The sequence below is a fragment of the Cloeon dipterum genome, chromosome 3, assembly GCF_949628265.1.
Source record: "Cloeon dipterum chromosome 3, ieCloDipt1.1, whole genome shotgun sequence".
In the NCBI taxonomy this organism is placed as follows: domain Eukaryota; kingdom Metazoa; phylum Arthropoda; class Insecta; order Ephemeroptera; family Baetidae; genus Cloeon; species Cloeon dipterum.
Genome location: NC_088788.1, coordinates 32560842 through 32581297, shown reverse-complemented (window position 1 = coordinate 32581297; position 20456 = coordinate 32560842). Strand labels below are relative to the sequence as shown.

Genomic DNA, 20456 nt, shown 5'->3' with positions numbered 1-20456 from the left:
GCAAAAGGTACGCAACTGAATTCTCATCCAGGATTTAAATCAAATCAAGTTCAAGGGTTCGCTGCGGCCATCCGATTCGTAAATCTAATTGACACGAAATTCAAATTTCCGGGTGAAACAAAGAAAATGAGACTAGCGACACTTCAAGAAAATGAAAAATATACTGCTGCCAGTTTATTACAAAAGACTAAATATTGTATGGTGATGTGTCATCTTTTGTCTTGGCAAGTATTAAAAAAAAGGAAGAGGTTAGTAGGGGTTTAACAATCGTGGTGTGAAATTTTGCGCTATCAAAAACATTATTTCGTACTCATCACTGTAAGAAAGGTCGAGTTCCAATCACAAAACAATTGTAGTCGAAGTTCTCCTGTTGCTCACAATGTATAGTGGTCGCTGTGGCTGCACGGCGAGGACCGGGTAGATGGTCCTGGGTGGACTCAGGGTGTCGAGGGTCCAAACCCGCCGCCCGTACGACGCCCGGGAAGGCTTCGCAGGCCGTCGATTCAAACAGTACAGAACGGCCCCGCAGGGCACCTGAGGTTACAAGAAATTTGTCAGAAAGCGGCCAAAAATAAATCAAGTGCCCAGAAGTCACTTGGGAAAATAGGAAGCCCAAAGATTAAAACTGTAACTTACGTAGTAGTACAGCTTAACAGTTAAATCGGATCCGACTCAGAATAGAAGTCGCAAGTTGGCTGAATGCACACCATCTACACGATGTGTGCTTCGCCAGTCAAGGGGTTTGGGCTTCTCACAAATTTACTTGCAGGCGAATACATATGCACTCGCCCCCACTTAGTGCCTGCTCAGGGTATAGGTTCGTCTATTTTAAATATAGGCGAAGGTGCACTCTTACAGCGAAAATTCACAATACATTGGTTCGCGCGAAACTTATACAATTCAAATTTTGATAGCGCTTGTGTGTAGGGGACATAGTGGAAGGAATAGAGTAATAAAAAAATTAAAATAAATTATTCTCTTTTCGAATAATTACGTGTCTGATTTAATCTTAAGCCAATGAACTAAACAACGTTATACCTCCCCCCGTGCCTAAATTTTCCTTGGGAAACAGAACTGTTTTCCCATGGAAAATCAATTCACAGAAGGATGTTTTTTCAAATCCTTTGCATCAAAGTCACCAATAACATTCCCATTCTCACCAATCAAAGTGAACATGTGTTGAGATTTTTGATTTACGATTTCGAATGGACCGACAAATGTGGGCAACAATTTAGCTGACATTCCCTCTCCTTTTTTAGAAAGCACAAAATTTCTTTTCATGACAAGATCTCCAACTTGAAAATTGCATGGCCGGCGTCTCAAATTGTAATGGTGCGCATTTTTCCTGTTTGCTGCTTGCATATATTCTTGAACTATTTTATATATTTTGTTCAATTTGGGAAAACGCTTGGCATATTTCTCAACAGGGTCTGCTACATTTTTGTCATTACTATTATCACGCGGTGCGTCAAAATTGTATAAATTCGGTTGTCTTCCAAATGCTAAGAAAAAAGGCGAATATTTTGTCGTTTCATGTACACTAGAGTTAATGGCAAAAGCTATTTCTTGCAAGTATTTATCCCAGTCTTTCTGATTGTCGGACACAAAACTTCGCATTATTGTCTCAAATACTCGGTTAACTCGCTCAGCAGGATTAGCTTGTGGGTGATATCGCGGTGTGTACTGCAAGGAAATGTTAAATTTCTTGGCTAACTCTTTAAAATCTTTACTCTGGTAAATCTTTGCGTTATCTTGGATCATTAACTCTGGCACGCCGTAGAGTAAGAATGATTTTTCCAACGCGGCGCAAACGCTTTTTGCCGTCGCGTCTCGCAATGGTGTTAAAATAACCATTTTGGAGAAAAAATCTTGCTGTGTGAGGACGTATTTATGCCCATTCGAACTCCGCGGCAACTCCCCCACTATATCTGAAGAAAAAACCTGCCAGGGTTTCTCGACCTGATGAGAACTCATATATCCCGCCTGTGCGGACTGACTGGCTTTCTGCTCCAAACAAGTGTGGCAGTTTGTCACGAACTTCGCAATGTCACCACGCATTTTGGGCCAATAAAAATTTTCAGCAATTTTGTGAAACGTCTTAGTGAAGCCAAAATGACCTGCTTCAGGGCGTGCATGAAATCGGTTTAGTATTTCGGCTCTTTGTTCTTTGGGAATGACTTGTTTATAACACGACTCTTCCCAAGGGTTCCATGATTTTACTATTTTGAACAATTTACCATTCACTACTTTAAATAATGGGAATTTTTGGGGATTGGTTTGCACTTTTTGCAACAAGTGCAAATACCAATTATCCTTTACGCGCGCGTCGGATGCAATGAGGCACATTTTTACTGGCGCGGAAAATGAACGTGAAAGCAAATCTGGCACCACATTTAATTTTCCCGGTTTGTGGTAAACATCAAAATTGTATTTCTGCAATTTATAGACCCAGTTAGCTAATCTCCCTTTAGGATTTTTGAGGTCCTTAAGGAATTTCAGCGGCCTGTTGTCTGTAAAGAGCAAAAATTTATTATACGCCAGATAACCCTCCAACCGCTCGATCGCCCAAACTATCGCTAGCGCTTCTTTGTGTATTGTTGGATACTTCTGCTCGGCTTCAGTCAAAACACGACTAACATAAAACACTGGGTGTTCGCCATCCTCAAACAATTGAGTAAGAACGCCGCTAATGCCCACATCGGACGCATCAGTTGACAGAATAAATTGTCTCGTAAAATCTGGTAAACGCACAAACGGATCTTTAATCAGTGCCTGTCTAATTGATGTAAATGCGGCCTCTTGCTCGCATTTCCATTCAAAAGCATTTTTCTTTCGCGTAAGTCTTGTCAAAGGTTCAACAACGGTACTAAAATTATCGATCAAACGCCTATAATAGGAAATGGCACCAAGCAACATTTTAACCTCTTTAATATTTGCCGGCCTTTTAAGTTGCAAAATCGATTGAATTTTGTCCGGATCTGGATGTAACCCGTTTTCATCCAATAAATAACCTAACATCTTCATTGAACTACGTAGGAATTTACTTTTTCCCCAATTTGGAGTCATATTCGCTTCTCTAATCAAGCGGAAGAATTCTCGAAGCACCTCAAAATGTAACTCAAGCGTCGGCGTACCGAGAAACACATCGTCTATATATACCTTAAGATACTTTTTGATCCAAGAGTTCCCAATAATCTTGTCAAACACCCTCATGAAAGCTGGACCACTGTTGATAGCCCCAAATGGCACTACTTTAAACTGAAATTGGCCCTTCTGAGGAATGAAAAAGGCTGTTTTAGGTTTACTTTCATTATCAAGTGGTATTTGCCAATAGCTTTTCCGGAAATCAACCGAGCTAATGTATTTAAACTCGCCCAAGTGATCAAGAATTGTGGCCAAAATCGGTACTGCATACGCGTCAGGTGTTGTAACTTTATTCAGCTCCCGTAAATCTAATACAAATCTTGGTTCTGTTCCTTTCGCTTCATTCCGCACAAAAAATCCTGGAGCGTTCCAAGGGCTTTTAGCTTCCTCAATCACGTCCATTTCAAGCAACTCATCAACGGTTTTGTGCATTACCACGAGCTCTGGTGGAGCAATATAATATTGCTTGCATTTCACCGGTTTTGCGTCTCCCGTGTCGATGTGATGTTCGAATTGAACGCGTCCTAACTTAGTTGGAAAACTATCTCGCATTTCGGCAATAAATGTTTCTAATTCAGCTTTGTCGTGCTCACCTAACTTGTTACCATCCGCTAATACTGCTGCTGCTTTTGGCTGGTTACCTTTTTCACCCGCGCACGAAATATGCCAAGTGCCTTTCTTCACGTCAGGAATAAATCCGGTTTTTAGCCAAAAATCTAAGCCTAGAATTAAGGATTGTTCAATTTTAGGGACCACCAACGCCGAAATCAAAAAAGATTTATTGTCCAAAATGATGGGTAAATCTACGCTCCCTATCACTTCATTATACGAATTGTCGGCTAATTCAACTCGCCTAACACTCGTCTTGTCTATATGTAATCCTAACTGGTCGATGACCGGCATGCCCGGACCTCCGACAATGCACACAGATGCACCACAATCCAACAATGCAGTCAGTTGTTTATTTACTACACATACGTCTAAAAATAATCTGTCATCGTCCAAAAGTGACTGAAACTTTCGTTCATTCTCACTCGCGCGCAGTGAATTTTGTCGCAATTTATTCTTTATTGCCGCAATTTTCACGCGTATTGTCTCTGTCCGAAATCGATCTACATGGCACTTCCATTCCCGTCTTGTTTGACAGCGGGCCGCGGCGACGAAGTGCTCGTATCGGTCGGGCCCCTTGGCACGTTTTTTGCCATTTGACTGCATCTCTCATTCGTACACTTTGACTTAACCACACCTGACTTCCCACAAGAGTAACAAAATTTATTTGCTACGTTAGAAGGACAATAAACAAATCTATGTCCCGGTTTACGGCAATTCCAGCACACTCTGTCTGCACTCTCTGCAGTCGCATTTCGCACAAACAATGGATTTGGTTTTGCTAAACCCGGCACATAGTTCAATTTCTTGTCTTTCCCTTCAGTTTGTCGCGCCGCGCCTTCACTCGCAGAAGCCGCCTGCTGCTGCTTCTTTTCGCTCGCAATCGCGCACGCTTTCTTCTCGTTTGTCTTTTTCTCGTTCGCTCGCTTTTTCTCCTCGTATCTATACACTAATTTTGGCTCGACGGGATTTTCTGGAGTTTGCGGCTCCTTGTATGTCTGAATTCTACACTGGACCTTCTCCAGTTTCAGTCCCTCCCTGACTAAATCGTGCAATGAATGAATATCCTCGAGTGGCAATTTATCCAATGAAACTGGATTCAAACGCGCAATAATGAACTCGAGCTTCTCCGCGTCACTCGGCGGTTTCGCTAGCAGTGAAAAACTCTGCTTCATCTCAGCCACATAAATATTCAAACGTTCATCTACTCCCTGCGTTCGCAATCTAAGTTGATGCCACAATCGCTCGTCATAATTCGGAGGTTTAAAATTCTGCAAGAAATCCGGTACAAAATCAGCCCACGAACTCCAACACTCGCGGTTCGCCATGAACCAAGTTCTCGCTTGTCCCACGAACAAGTTGTGCGCGGCCAACCAAATCTCGCGATCAGTCAAATTACTCTCGCTCTTCTTCAACTCGAATTCGCGCAGAAACTCGGCGAAACTTAACTCAGATTTAGAATCTCCGTCAAATTTCAATTTCCAGTCCCGGACCGAAATAACTTTCCCTCGTTTCCGCGATTCTGTCAACGACTCCGTGATAGGCCACACCTTGGCCTGTCCATCGCTTGCCAAAATCGGAATTGGTTGTTTCGACTCTTCATCTACAATCATCGGCATGTACAAAAGTGACCCTGCGGTTAATTTTGCCCTGCCTTGAGGCGTCGAGTGCGCCGCAACCGCGTTCTCTTCACGCGCGTTGTTTGCATTGCCCTCGCTCTCTTCATCATCATCCGAGTCCCCGGCTCCCAAAATCTGAATCGACAAATTTAGTTGCTGTTCTTGGCGGTCGACAGGTCCAGCTGTCACTCCCGACCCACCCTGTTGCTTTTGCTCATCCACGTTACCTTTGCACCCGCGCGCGTAAGCTCTCTCTAAATGCTGCCTCAAAAACTGGATATTTTGAGTTGTTTTAACCGCATCTTCAGGGGGAAATAGTCTGCAAAGTCGGTCGCGAAAAAATGCAATATGCGTTTTCACCTTCCGCATCTCCGTTTGATTCTGCCCTGAAGCAGCTGATTTCGCCCACGTTTTCACATTCTCTACACTAGTCGTCAGCCTCGCAAGCTCGTCGGTAATCTCGGCTACATCTGTAACTTTGATTTCCTCGATTTCACCCGCAAGAACTGCAGCGCGCGCGGTTTTCAATTCGTCTCTCAAAGTTTTCAGAGTTTTGTCTCCGATCTCAATACCACGGAACTCACATTCTAGCTTAACATAATCATCTGTCAAACGGTCAAACTCAATGTTCAGCCGTTCCATCTTGAACTCAAACTAAATCTTTAAATCAACAATCAAAATTAAATGAATGCACACACAAAATCTAAAAATCAATTCAAACTCTGCCTTAGAATTAAATTGAATAAACGACAACGAAATCGAAAATTACGATCTAGAGAGGAATTTACAATGGAAGTTCGCCCCTAATCTCGCATTCCACGACTCAACAAAATTCAACAAATTTCTCAACGCACTCGCAATTAATGTAATGCTACTAACGCAAGAAATTTACACAAAACTGCAACAGGATCGCAACGCAACAATTTGTAGTCAGCCAAAAATTTCAATAATGGGAATTGAAATGTCCAAGAAAATGCACTTTATAAATAGAAGAATTCAAATTACTTTAGGGAACCGAATGTCGCATTTGACAAATTCAAGGGATGCCATAAGGGATGCCATCTAATGGCCAAATGCCATTAATCAAAATTTTAGTTGAAAAGTAAGGAATGCCAGCTTATTTATTTAAATTCTAACCTTAAATAAGCAAAAGGTACGCAACTGAATTCTCATCCAGGATTTAAATCAAATCAAGTTCAAGGGTTCGCTGCGGCCATCCGATTCGTAAATCTAATTGACACGAAATTCAAATTTCCGGGTGAAACAAAGAAAATGAGACTAGCGACACTTCAAGAAAATGAAAAATATACTGCTGCCAGTTTATTACAAAAGACTAAATATTGTATGGTGATGTGTCATCTTTTGTCTTGGCAAGTATTAAAAAAAAGGAAGAGGTTAGTAGGGGTTTAACAATCGTGGTGTGAAATTTTGCGCTATCAAAAACATTATTTCGTACTCATCACTGTAAGAAAGGTCGAGTTCCAATCACAAAACAATTGTAGTCGAAGTTCTCCTGTTGCTCACAATGTATAGTGGTCGCTGTGGCTGCACGGCGAGGACCGGGTAGATGGTCCTGGGTGGACTCAGGGTGTCGAGGGTCCAAACCCGCCGCCCGTACGACGCCCGGGAAGGCTTCGCAGGCCGTCGATTCAAACAGTACAGAACGGCCCCGCAGGGCACCTGAGGTTACAAGAAATTTGTCAGAAAGCGGCCAAAAATAAATCAAGTGCCCAGAAGTCACTTGGGAAAATAGGAAGCCCAAAGATTAAAACTGTAACTTACGTAGTAGTACAGCTTAACAGTTAAATCGGATCCGACTCAGAATAGAAGTCGCAAGTTGGCTGAATGCACACCATCTACACGATGTGTGCTTCGCCAGTCAAGGGGTTTGGGCTTCTCACAAATTTACTTGCAGGCGAATACATATGCACTCGCCCCCACTTAGTGCCTGCTCAGGGTATAGGTTCGTCTATTTTAAATATAGGCGAAGGTGCACTCTTACAGCGAAAATTCACAATACATTGGTTCGCGCGAAACTTATACAATTCAAATTTTGATAGCGCTTGTGTGTAGGGGACATAGTGGAAGGAATAGAGTAATAAAAAAATTAAAATAAATTATTCTCTTTTCGAATAATTACGTGTCTGATTTAATCTTAAGCCAATGAACTAAACAACGTTATAGTACAAAACTTGTGTTTGAAATAAATTGATTGATTATCACTGTACTAAAATCCCACTGAGAAAAAATATCCTGAAGCGAGTCGAAATTTAAACAAGATGATCAAACAATTTACAGATAATCGCCTTGTAATTTAAAAGACCTAAATTGATAACTTGTTTCTGCCAGTTTCGAAACATACTTAATAAGAGAAGGGGGCTTACTCAGACTCACGTCTCCAAAAACATACAAGTTATTCGCACACGCATGCTAGGCACAACCTTGAGGTAAGCTAAATAATTTTCATCAGTATGCATCTGACACTGGGCCAGAATGGACCCATTCACTGTTGGTCTCGTGCTCGTTTTTCTGCTGCTATTGTACAAATTCAGCACTCGCAACCACGAACACTGGCACCTCAAAGGGGTTGCAAGCGTGGGTGCGGCGCCGTTCGTCGGTTCCCTCTGGCCCGTGCTGTCATTGCGTGAGCACATGTCAGACTTTTTCACTCGACTCTACAATGAGCACAAAGGCAAAAGGTTCATCGGCTATTTCCAGGTATATATTCTAAACTCTTAAAAATTGGTGATTTGAAAAATCGTCACGTCACAGGGGAACGTGCCGGGGCTGCTGGTCCTGGACCCTGAACTCGTAAAGTCAGTCACCATAAGCGACTTCTCTCACTTTGTTGATCACGGATTCAAGGTGAGTTCGTTTATTTTAACTGGTTCGAACACACGCAATCGTAAATTGAATTGCTGATTGTATTTAACGTATTTGACAAGTTTAATTTGTTTTAATAGAACGCGTTGTCAAGGTTTCTTAGTAAATTTAAAAGTTTCAATAATAGATATGTAAGAAAGTCGATAGAAAAATAGAATAGTATCTGATGTGAGAAAAGTGAGTGAAAAAGGTGATTTTTAGCATGGATATATCCTAAAAATCACTTTAATGCAGTGGTCCAGAGAATTGTCTCTGCAATCGGTTAACCTTACCGTGTTTTAAAAAAATTCTATATTTTTACTTTCGAGAATTTTATAGATTGATCCTGAAAGCAACCCCGTGACGTCACGAAGTTTGTTGATTATGAACGGCAAAAAGTGGAAAGAAATGCGCAACACGTTGTCACCAACATTTACTTCAGGAAGGATCAAAGAAATGTTTCCGCTGGTGCACGAGTGCAGTGTCAATTTGGAAAATTTTTTACGCAATCATCAACGCCAAAATCTTAATATTAAGGTGACAATTTTTTTTTCAATTTTGTAATCATGTTTTATTATTATTATTGAACTAAAATTCAATGGAAAAATTAATAAATGTTTTCCCATCCAGGATTTGCTCGCAAGGTTCACAACTGACGTCATAGCAACTTGCGCTTTCGGACTCTCTGTGAATTCGGTCAAAAATCCAAGTGACAAGTTCAGGGAAATGGGTAGAAAAATGTTTGAAATAGATGCTGTCCAGGGATTAAAAAATGTTTGCCTTATTTTTATTCCCAGTGTACGTTGTTGGCATTTCAATTTTCTCTTTTGAATTATTTTAACATTTCTCAGGTTGCTAGAATATTGAAATTAAGCTACTTAAAGCCAGAGCTGACCTTATTTTACCGCAGTCTCGTGAAGAACATTATCGAGAAAAGGACGAAAACCGGTAACACTCGGAAAGATTTCATGCAACTGCTGATTCAGCTGAAGGAGAAAGGCAAATTAGGCACGATTGAAGGCGAACCAGAAGAAAACAACGATTCAACAGCTTCTTTGAGTATGTAAAAGTTTAAAATAAATAGTTGTTGAAAATGTCAACAATCGAATTTCAGAATTGACTGATGACGATATCGTGGCCCAAGCGGTTATCTTTTTCGTCGGGGGCTTTGAGACGTCTTCGTCGAGTTTGACTTTCGCGCTAATGGAATTAGCCCGGCATCCAGAAGTTCAGCAAAAGGCCCGAAACAATATTAAAGAAGTTTTACACCGTCACGGAGGTGAAATGAGTTACCAAGCATTGCAGGAGATGACATACCTCGATAATATAGTTCAAGGTAGTCAACTTTTAACTCGATCTATCAAACAATTTTCTCGCCTATTAAAATCGTGAAACACAAACAATTATTATGTAATCAATCACAACGTGTTCACATTTCGTTGATTGTTAACCGGAAATTTTTGGAAATTTTCAGAGGCTCTTCGAATGTACCCGCCGAGCGGATTTTTGAACCGAGTTTGCACGAAAAAATACACCATTCCACAAACTAATGTTACTATAGAAAAAGGAACATTTGTGTACATTCCTGTTCGCGCCCTTCAAAACGACCCTAATTACTTCGAGGACCCGCAAATTTTCAACCCTGACCGGTTCAACGATGGAAACTTGACTAAGAACAAAAATTTGTTTCTGGCATTTGGTGATGGACCCCGTCAGTGCATAGGTGCGTATCGCTCCGGTCATATTAGGCTTATTTTGTCCAACTTTCTCGATTTACAGGAATGCGATTTGCCAAAATGCAATCCAAACTTGGACTTTTTGCCTTCTTATGTCACTTTGAGGTCATGCAATCGCCAAAGACTGTGTATCCCCCTATCATGGACCCAAGGCAAATGTTTTTGTCTGCGAAAGACAGCATTTCCATTCAACTTATTGAGGCATAAATTGAGTGATAAATATACAACATGATATTCAATTTTTTGTTAGTCAACAATATTTAACCAGTGCAGCATTTTCTGCCAGCTAGCATTTTCCTTCAGGGTGGTAAAACCGAAGAACGACCTCTGTCACTCGAATCAAGGACTATATTATCGTGGCCTAATTCCCCTTCTTATGCAAATAGCATCTGTGGTTACTTTTCAGAGAGCAATGATATAAAGCTATTGTGATTTCGGCTCAGTGCGGCGAGAGATTATACCTGTATTTGTTTTTAATTTTTTTTGCAATATTTTGCTACCTCTTTTTAACCATTTCTTGCTTTTTATCCTTTTTATCTTTCAATATTTTGTGTTATGTATATTGAATGCAAGAATAAATATAAAAGAAAAATCTAACTGAGTTGGATCGATTCAGAGATCCTAACTACTTTATTAAGTACAATAGAAAAATGTATTTTTTGACATTGATCTGAAAAAAAATCTCTTTTTAAAAATTATTGCAGAGTTAATAAACTGTATCCCTCTCACGGTAAACTAATTTAACATTCTACTATAGCCTTTTCATAATTTATTTTGTAATGAAACACAGAATATCATATAAAAATATTTAACCAAAAAATATTTTGTCTCGTTTTATTGATAGCCTTTTACCACAATTTAAAGCAATTCGAAAATTAGTTTAAATTAAAAAAAAGAATAATTAGAATCTAAACAAGCAAACAGCGGTTCAAAATTATATAAAATATTCAATATTTAGAAATTTCACAAAATAATAATGCCAGTAATATCAATGAATAAAATCAAATATGCTTAAGGAGACAGATTTTATGGTAAGATAATATTTTATCTTAATTTCAACTATGTATAAAAATATTTCTGATTATGATTATGAAGCGGTTCACGAGAGAGGTTTTTATCAGTGATATATGGCACATTAACTTATCGTATTAATAGCATCCATATTTTTGATAGCAAAAAGTTAGTCTTGAAATGACCTAGTAACAAACGTTTTAAGGAGAGCTATTTTTTACGACAAATATATTTTTCCAGGCAATTATTTTCAATAATTCTGCAAACATGATGAGCAGACGCCGGGGCGAGTGAGTACCGCTCGCAGATTGAGAGAACTGATCTGATTCATTGTTGTATAAGAACATCAAAAAGATTTGGTCATCTATAGTTAAGTGGGGAGTCGATTGGTGCCCACATCTCTGAATAGCTATACCGCCTTAATTTTTTATAGCCTTCAAAGCGCAATTAAGGCGCAGCGAGAGACAACCTTGAAAAATCTCTTAATTTTCTGCAGTGTTAATACAGCATTGTGCCAGGATGGACGCGTTCACTGTTGGTCTCGCGCTCGTTTTCTTGCTGCTAGTGTACAAATTCGGCACTCGCAACCACGGACACTGGCACCGCAAGGGGGTGGAGAGCGTGGGTGCGGTGCCGTTCTTCGGTTCTCTTTGGCCCGTGCTGTCGCTGCGTGAGCACATGTCCGATTTTTTCAGCCGACACTACAATGAACATAAGGGCAAAAAAATTCTAGGCTACTATCAGGTACACAAACAAACGTGAGAAAAGAGGGCATTTTTAAAATGATTGAGTGTTGCACAGGGAAACACGCCAGGGCTGCTGGTTCTGGACCCTGAGCTCATCAAGTCGATCTTCATTACCGACTTCCCACACTTCGTCGATCATGGCTTTGAGGTGAATTTAGCGGCCCGTTTGGTTAGCAATTTTTATATGTATTGTTAGGTCGATCCAGACATCGACCCGATGCAGTCACGCAATTTGTTTAACATGGGCGGGCACAGGTGGAAGAAAATGCGCCACACATTGTCACCAACCTTTACCTCAGGAAGGATCAAGGCAATGTTCCCACTCGTGCATGAATGCTGTGATACATTTGAAAATTATTTGAAACGCCACCAGCATCAGGATTTGAATATTAAGGTCAACTTATTGATTATTCTGTGTAATTGCATTGACATTAATTCATATTTTTTACAGGATTTGCTCGCGAGATTCACCACCGACGTGATAGCATCTTGCGCTTTTGGTCTTACTGTTAATTCAGTTGAAAATCCAAATGATGCGTTCAGAGAAATGGGGAGAAAACTGTTTGAAAACGACTTTGTCCGTGGGATGAAGAACACTTGCATTTTCTTTCTTCCAAGCGTAAATTATTACTTCTCATCCATAAATTTTGCATTAATTTTATCTCAATCTATCATACAGGTGGCGAAAATCTTTAAATTTAGTTTCCTTACTCATGAGATGAACACATTCTACCGCAGCCTAGTAAGGGATGTTATTGAAAAGAGAACAGAATCAGGAAACACGCGAAAGGATTTTATGCAGCTGTTGATTCAGTTGAAAGAAAAAGGAAAATTAGGATCAATCGATGGTGAATCTGAGGAAAATTACGAATCTGCAGAAACTCTCAGTAAAATTTTAAAATGATTTTTAAATATATATATGTAACGTGAATTGTGAGTACAGAATTAACAGACGACGACATTGTGGCCCAAGTGGTTGTGTTTTTCGTTGGGGGCTTTGAGACGTCTTCGTCGGCCTTAACCTTTGCGCTAATGGAGCTAGCCCGGCATCCAGAAGTGCAACAAAAAGCTCGACATAATATTGCCGAAGTTTTGAAACGTCACGGTGGCGAAATGAGTTACCAAGCACTGCAAGAGATGACCTACCTCGATAAAATCTTTCAAGGTGCACTTTCAACGAATTATTTTTCACCTATTCTATTAATACTGGCAGATATTTTGAATTTATATAACAAAAAAACTCTTATACACATTTTCAGAGGCTCTTAGGATGTATCCCCCGGTTCCATTTTTGAATAGGGTTTGCACGAAAAACTATACCATTCCTCAAACAAATGTGTTTTTGGAGAAAGGAACGGTTTTACTGATTCCAACTCGAGCCCTTCAAAACGACCCTCAGTATTTCGAGGACCCTGATATTTTCAACCCTGACCGATTCAACGACGAAAACTCGGTCAAAAACAAAAACTTGCTTCTGGCCTTTGGTGACGGACCGCGCCAGTGCATAGGTATCTCTTAATTCAGGGTTTATGTTGACTTTTGTAATACCATTAATTTGCACCATCAGGCATTCGATTTGCAAAAATGCAGTCCAAGCTGGGATTGTTTGCCATCCTACGCCACTTTGAGGTTCTGCAACCATCCAAGACTGTGTATCCACCAGTGATTGATCAAAAGCAATTCTTTCTGTCCGCAAAAGATGAAATTTGCATCCAATTAAAAGAAATATAAATTAATTTTCTATAAAAATGTTCAAGGTGTAATTTGGAAAATAAATAAAAAAATACAGCTTTAATTTGTAAAAGTGGGAAATTATTCCAAACATTTCGCTAGGGATTAATTGGGAGCTCTAAATGGAGATTTTTTTATTTATTTATTCACGTGAATGCTCTCCAGGATACTTAATGCAAATTAATATCAATCAAAAAAGGTGTTCTTGAGTTGGATAAAAAATTAATTACTGTCGCGTTACGACTCTAAAGTTACATGCGCTTTTTATGTGTATGAATAGCAACTTGCGAGAAATGTATGGTTAATAAATTTTCATGAATAATAGCTCATCTCAACTCAGTTTAAAATAAAGGAACTCGATCCAAAGAAACAAATTGTGAGGCCCTAAAATAAATAATAATTAATCCAAATTAAGTTACGCTACTTGTTATTTAGATATCGCCAAATAAATTGTGAATAGAGTATTTCTGTAGAGCGAAAAGATACAAATTGTTAAGAATATGAGCAAAACAAAAGCACGAATATTGCGCGTGTTGTTTTGGAGCAACTGAACCTTATCGCCATATTTGAGAGAAGGGAGCATTATACTTGCGCAAAAACAAGACACCATATAAGCACAAGTTTTTTTTATATCTCGTCTCAATGGTAGTCAAAGTCGTTGGGATCGAATTTGCGCATCATTCTCATAACTCTTGTCAGTGCAAACAGAACTTCAAGCTAAGATGGACGCATTCTCGGTGGCACTGGTGGTAATTTTTATATTGCTAGTATACAAATTCAGCACCCGCAACCACGGCTATTGGCGCCGCCATGGAGTGGAAAGCGTCGATGCGGTGCCGTTTGTCGGTTGCCTCTGGCCCATGCTGTCATTACGGGAGCACATGTCTGACCTTTTCAGCCGACTCTACTATGAAAACAAGGGCAAAAGGTTCGTCGGTTACTATCAGGTATACACGAAAAACATTAAACATTTGGGGCTCTCTAGTAAGCAATCCTGTGTCGCAGGGAAATACTCCGGGGCTGCTAGTTCTGGACCCTGAACTCATCAAGTCGATCGTCATTAGTGATTTCTCCCATTTCGTTGACCATGGATTCGAAGTAAGATGGGCTTTAAAAGAAATTACGGGTTTTGATGAATTTATATGTTATATAGGTTGACCCGCACAACGATCCAATGCAGTCTCGCAACTTGTTTAACATGAGCGGCCAGCAGTGGAAGGAAATGCGCAACTTGCTGTCCCCGACCTTCACCTCAGGAAGGATCAAGGCTATGTTCCCACTTGTATACGAATGTGCTGGCAACTTTGAAAAATACTTGAGACGCCACCAAAACCAGGATTTGGATATAAAGGTGTCTTCATTGCAATATGGTTGAAGAGATAACCGATATATTTGTTTGTAATTTTAGGATTTACTTGCCAGATTTACCACTGATATTATTGGGTCTTGTGCTTTTGGCCTTTCGGTGAATTCTCTTGAAAATCCAAACGACAAGTTTAGAGAAATGGGAAGAAAGGTGTTTGAAGTGGACTTCATACAGGGAATCAAAATCAACTGCATTTTCTTTGCTCCCAGCGTAAGTAGTCAAAGCTTAATTTTTCCATTTAGGTTGCCGAAAGGGCTGGGAGGCACGCACCTTTCCAGAGGCTCTACGGGGACAAAGGTTTTTGAATGAAAGACCTCGGCGCAGGAGGGGGAAAAAAGGCAACATCCGCGTGCTCTGCGGTGTTATTGGGACTCGGTGAACTCATAGCCCACGGGCTGAGCAGAGGTTCAGAAGAAAAAAAGGCACTAATTATTAAGCTAAAAATGGTCATTCTACTAAAAGACGCTTTCCTACGGAATTGTACTTTAAAAAAACTATTAACGTGTAATTTCTCCTTGACAGGTTGCCAGGTTTTTCAGGTTCAGCTTCTTCAGCCAAGAACTTAGTAATTTCTTCCGCAATCTCGTGAAAGATATAATAGAGGAAAGGTTAAAATCAGGAAACACAAGAAAGGACTTCATGCAACTACTGATACAGTTGAAAATGGGCCAACTGAGCTCAATCGACGGCGAATCAGAGGAAATGAACGGATCTGCGTCTACCCTCAGTAATATTCGATAAGCGCATTTTTTAAATTTTCTACAAATCCCATTAAAACAGAGTTGACGGACGACGACATTGTGGCACAGGCGGTTGTATTTTTCATCGGTGGTTTTGAGACGTCTGCTACGACCTTGAGTTTCGCATTGATGGAAATTGCACGTAATCCAGAAGTGCAACAGAAGGCTCGAGATAATATTGAAGAGGTTTTAAAACGTCATGGAGGCGAAGTAACGTACCAAGCCATACAAGAGATGATCTACCTTGATGATATAGTTCAAGGTACCTCAAAGGATCCGAGCATGAATTTTAGGTTCCTATAAAAAATATTTTCCAGAGGCTCTTCGAATGTATCCCCCGGTCGGAAATTTAAACCGAGTCTGCACGAAAAACTATAATATTCCCGGGACGAAAGTGTTTTTGGAGAAAGGCACACTTTTGGTGATCCCAAACCGCGCCCTACAAACCGACCCTGAGTACTTCGAGGACCCACAAAAATTTAACCCTGACCGATTCACCGACGAAAAATCGATCAAAAACAAAAGCTTGCTACTGGCCTTTGGAGACGGACCGCGCCATTGTATTGGTGCGTTTCACTTTGATTTTCTTGGATTTTTATAACCATTTTTTAATTACACAGGAATGCGTTTCGCCAAGTTGCAATCCAAACTTGGATTATTTGCAGTTCTGCGTCACTTTGAAGTTCTGGAATCGCCCAAGACTGTCTATCCCCCCGTGATAGATCCAAGGCAATTTGTCCTGACTTCGAAAGATAACATTTACGTCAAGCTCAGAGAAATCCAGAAATAACAACTTTTACTTTGAGAGGAATTAGTAAAAGTGATCGATTGATTGACTAACGAAAATTCAATGAAAGAAGACTCGTATAATAAATTGATCATGAGAAAAATGTTCAGAACTTTTTTGTATTTGAAGTGGTTTGATATTAAAAAAAAACTATTTAAAATATTGTACATAGCTCAACTAAGAAAATATAAAGCAAAAAAATCATTGTGTGCGTATAGCAATCTGGTTGATCCTGCAACAAGACAAGTAAGTATGGTGCAACTGAAACGCGTGTTCCTTACGAATTGTAAAAACTGCGAGCCAGAGCGATTTGTCAGGTTGCCTAACTATAAGAAGTGACATATATATTATATCACTTACATTTCCAGTTTTCCGGTTTGTCAGCTGGTTTCTTATATTGTGTCTGTTGCCAGTTGCCGTGAGGTGGATGAGAATAACACGATTCCTTGACAGGTCACATTTTTAGCACAAGCACACAAATTATCAAAACCTGTATGGTTGATTAAAAAGCACTACGAATTTCATATATGATTTTAAGTACGAACGCCATTATCACCATCACCGCAAAAATGAATCTTCGCTGCAGATCATGACACCTGACCAGCTGACAATGAGTGAGTGAATAAGTTCACTGACTCCACTGCGCGAGTTAAAGAATGTAAACATCGCTCGGATTGGTCCATTTCATCTCTCCTTTTATTTTATTTTCTTTTCTTTTCAAACTGTCTAGCTTATCATAGCTGCCGCATTTACTCAAAATTGTATTCACATGAGACTTGCCCGAAACAAAAATCCTTTTGTAGATAGTAGGGATTTTAAACTAAAACACCATTCAGAAAACTTGAGTAGCGAGTACACTAACAATAAATTTCCGCTGTCAAATATTTTATTTTTATTTTTGAGAGATCTTAAACTCATAATTTCCGTTGTTAATTCAAATGTTAACAGATATAAAATATTAAGCTGAGTGAATGCAATTGTTATGTTTAATATTTATTTGATGAGCACATTAGAGGGCCTTCAGTTGAACGAAGATGTCGTCTTTAGCAACAAGTAAGAATTGCTTTGGGTCCCACTTTGGCGGGTAAACGGTTTTGGGACTGGACACAATTTCAAAGTTGCGCAGAATTGTGTACAAGCCCAACTTGGACTGCATTTTGGCAAATCGCATCCCTGGAAAACAATTACATTGAAAATTTTGTTAGTTAAAAAATAATAAGAATTCTCTCTAAATGCTCAAAAATAGTTTTGATTAATCGAAAAGCATCATAATATTATTTAATTATGTTTCCCTTTCAAAAATAAATTATAATCTTCTTAGTCGGAAAATTAAAACACCATCTATCTATGAGCAATGGCAAAAAAAGTGAAGGTATATATACCAATGCACTGACGCGGTCCCTCGCCGAAAGGCAGAAAGACGAATTGGTTTTTGTGGTTTCTCTCCTCATCGCGGAATCGCTCAGGGTCGAAAACTTCAGGATTTTCAAAGTAGTCAGGGTCGTTCTGCAATGCCCTGTTAGGAATCATGACCAAATCACCCTTCTCCAGGGTAAGGTCAGTATCAGGGATTTTGTAGTTCTTGGTGCACACCCTGTTGATGACAGTAACCGGTGGATACATTCGCAGCGACTCTGTTTAAAAAAAATGAAGTAAAACGATCGCAACGCCAGCTTTGAGCGCAAACCGAGCATGATCCAGTCGAGGAAGGTCATCTCCTGCAGCGCCTGGTAGCTCATTTGACCGTTGTGCCGTTGCAGCACCTCCTCGATGTTATCGCGCGCCTTTTGCTGCACGTCAGGGTAGCGCGCCAGCTCCAACATGGCAAAGGTCATGTTGGACGAGCTCGTCTCGAAGCCGGCGAAGAAAAACACAAGGGCTTGCGCCACGATGTCGTCATCTGTCAGCTCTAAAAACAATCACAATGGTTTTTTTTAAAAAAGATCTTATCTTTATCTGTCCTTATTTACTCGCATCTGCAAATTTTTAGACGATATTTCATAATCATATCACTTATATTAAAAGGAATGATGTAAACTTTCAAGATATAATGTCATCTCTAACGTTGGTCTTAACTGTGTATTAAAATTTAGATACTCTTTTAATATAAATTAGAAATTAGCCAAAATTTATGACATAAAAATGTTTTTACTATAGTCTGTCTGCACAGCTGCCCAGCCCTCATGCTCTGACTTTTCCACTTCATCGTCCTGTTTCAGTTTTCCGAGTTGCTTAAGCTGAATCAGCAGTTGCATGAAGTCCTTGCGCATGTTGCCAGTCTTTGTCCTCTGACTGACGATTTGTTTGACTAAGTTCCGGAAGAAGTCGTTCACTTCCTCAGGGAAGAACTTGAATTTGAACAACTTGGCGAGCTAAAATCATAATGCATTTTCAGTCTTTCTCGCTAAAATTGTAATTTAAGATTAACATACCTCAGGCAAGAACACAATAATGAACGCATTTTTCATTCCTTGTATGAAATCTACTTCAAGCATTCTTTTACCCATCGCCCTGAACTGGTTGTGCGGTTCATACACCGAGTCGATTGACACTCCGAAGGCACAAGAGCCAATAACATCAGTTGTAAACCGAGCAAGTAAATCCTAGAAATCCTCTCTTTAAAAATAAGCGAAAATATGATCTGAAATAAGGACTTTAATATCAATATTTTCGTTTTGGTGCTGGCGGATGAAGCTTTCGACGTTTTTGGCACATTCCTCAACCAAAGGATACATTCCCTTCATTTTGCCCGAGGTGAAGGTCGGCGACAGTTTGTTCCGCATTTCTCGCCATTTTTGTCCCCTCATGTTGAACAAATTTCTTGACTGCATTGGATCGGATTCCTCTGAAACCTAGAGCGATCATATGAAATATATGTTCTATAATAAAATCTCCTATAACAGAGCAAATTCAAATACCTCAAAAGCATGATCGACAAAATGCGAAAAGTCCTTGACGATGATTGCTTTAACTAACTCAGGGTCCATGACGATCAGGGCCGGCGTGTTCCCCTGTATGTCAAACCAATCTGTGTCTTAAACCATGATTTCTTGTGTACTCAATTTAAATTAAGAACCTGAAAGAAGCCGACGAACCTTTGGCCCTTGTACTTTCGGGCATAGCGGTCGAAATAATCGCCAATGTGCTCACGGAGGGCAAGGACCGACAACTGCGATCCGATCAGCGGCAGTGGCTTTATGAACGGCACCCCTCGTTTCTTCCAGTAGCCAAAGTTTCGCACGCTGAGGTAGTAAAGGACGGCCAGCAATACGCCAGCCAACGCCAGCGTCACCAAAAGAGCGTCCATCGCTAGAAAATTATTTTCAGCAACATCTCTAGAGTTAAGAAAAGTGCTCCTTATATAGTTATTTGCTCACTTATCAGTTTATTGCTGTGGACTCAAAACAATCTCCAATGTCCTTGAAATTAAAAATTCTTATCTCAAGTGCAGCATATAAATGGTCAAAAGTGAGCTGTGTTTGAATTATAATTAATATGTCTGTACACAAATACATACTTGTTTAATCAATACGATTATTCTGATCATAACAATGATCAGACATATTTAAGATCAAGAGTAATTTGAGGTTTAAGTGAGTAAACTAGAGCTTTTGATGTGCGGAGCGAGCTTTTTCTCTTCACGCAATATGGCAGAAGAACCATCAAATGTGCGCATTCACTTTTGTATAGTGCAGTCAGGTCGCACTTCTTCCAACCACTACATTTGCAATAAAATTTCCTTCTATTAGTAAGGAAAACTACGCCCACTTCGCAGGTAACTGTAATTACTATATAATTAAAATGACTGCTAGAATCACTACGTTTGGTAAATTTAAAAGTGCGAACGCGAATTAATTTTGATTCAAGAATGAATCAGATATACTTGGCAGCATTATAACTAACCGAAAAAATATCATTTTCGAAATACCTCAGTGCGCCTTTATTGAAATGAAATGCTGCGCCGCCTGAAAGGTATGCAGTGCAGGTTGCATTCATTTTTAAATTTCCATTCTTTTTATGACTTGAAATTAGTCCTCTCACCACTTGAACTAGAAACGTTTTCAGGTATTCATAGCTTCATCAACGTTCGTATTTTACGCACAAA

General features: G+C 39.8%; 3 protein-coding genes across 3 annotated transcripts; 2 read left to right on the top strand and 1 right to left on the bottom strand.

Annotated features, from left to right (window-relative positions):
• Window positions 1-7687: 7687 nt before the first annotated feature.
• Window positions 7688-10792, top strand: LOC135939326 (cytochrome P450 9e2-like). Its single transcript, XM_065483635.1, has 8 exons — window positions 7688-8090; window positions 8145-8237; window positions 8574-8771; window positions 8865-9032; window positions 9086-9293; window positions 9349-9570; window positions 9709-9957; window positions 10014-10792. Exons 1-8 carry the CDS (start codon window positions 7866-7868, stop codon window positions 10175-10177), a joined length of 1527 nt encoding a protein of 508 aa, XP_065339707.1. The 5' UTR covers window positions 7688-7865; the 3' UTR covers window positions 10178-10792.
• Window positions 10793-11403: 611 nt separating this feature from the next.
• On the top strand, window positions 11404-16473 carry LOC135938386 (uncharacterized). Its single transcript, XM_065482005.1, has 16 exons — window positions 11404-11725; window positions 11783-11875; window positions 11924-12121; window positions 12179-12346; window positions 12407-12614; window positions 12671-12892; window positions 12987-13235; window positions 13295-13455; window positions 14151-14405; window positions 14464-14556; window positions 14612-14809; window positions 14867-15034; window positions 15347-15551; window positions 15605-15826; window positions 15882-16130; window positions 16185-16473. The coding sequence occupies exons 1-16, from the start codon at window positions 11501-11503 to the stop codon at window positions 16352-16354; spliced, it is 3084 nt and encodes a 1027-aa protein (XP_065338077.1). The 5' UTR covers window positions 11404-11500; the 3' UTR covers window positions 16355-16473.
• Window positions 16474-17187: 714 nt separating this feature from the next.
• LOC135939325 (cytochrome P450 9e2-like) lies at window positions 17188-19711 on the bottom strand. Its single transcript, XM_065483634.1, has 8 exons — window positions 19428-19711; window positions 19270-19362; window positions 19006-19203; window positions 18784-18954; window positions 18504-18723; window positions 18039-18260; window positions 17734-17985; window positions 17188-17524 (listed from the first exon to the last, which is right to left on the bottom strand). The coding sequence occupies exons 1-8, from the start codon at window positions 19656-19658 to the stop codon at window positions 17361-17363; spliced, it is 1551 nt and encodes a 516-aa protein (XP_065339706.1). The 5' UTR covers window positions 19659-19711; the 3' UTR covers window positions 17188-17360.
• Window positions 19712-20456: the final 745 nt, after the last annotated feature.

Coding starts and splice junctions, on each gene's coding strand:
- LOC135939325 (XM_065483634.1), bottom strand. CDS start 19,658: ATGGACGCTCTTTTGGTGACGCTGGCGTTGGCTGGCGTATTGCTGGCC. Junction 18,724..18,783: donor TTATTGTGTTCTTGCCTGAG/GTATGTTAATCT, acceptor TTATGATTTTAG/CTCGCCAAGTTGTTCAAATT. Junction 17,986..18,038: donor CCTCGACTGGATCATGCTCG/GTTTGCGCTCAA, acceptor TTTTTTAAACAG/AGTCGCTGCGAATGTATCCA.
- LOC135938386 (XM_065482005.1), top strand. CDS start 11,501: ATGGACGCGTTCACTGTTGGTCTCGCGCTCGTTTTCTTGCTGCTAGTG. Junction 11,726..11,782: donor AAATTCTAGGCTACTATCAG/GTACACAAACAA, acceptor AGTGTTGCACAG/GGAAACACGCCAGGGCTGCT. Junction 13,236..13,294: donor CGGACCGCGCCAGTGCATAG/GTATCTCTTAAT, acceptor TTGCACCATCAG/GCATTCGATTTGCAAAAATG.
- LOC135939326 (XM_065483635.1), top strand. CDS start 7,866: ATGGACCCATTCACTGTTGGTCTCGTGCTCGTTTTTCTGCTGCTATTG. Junction 8,772..8,864: donor GCCAAAATCTTAATATTAAG/GTGACAATTTTT, acceptor TTTCCCATCCAG/GATTTGCTCGCAAGGTTCAC. Junction 9,958..10,013: donor TGGACCCCGTCAGTGCATAG/GTGCGTATCGCT, acceptor CTCGATTTACAG/GAATGCGATTTGCCAAAATG.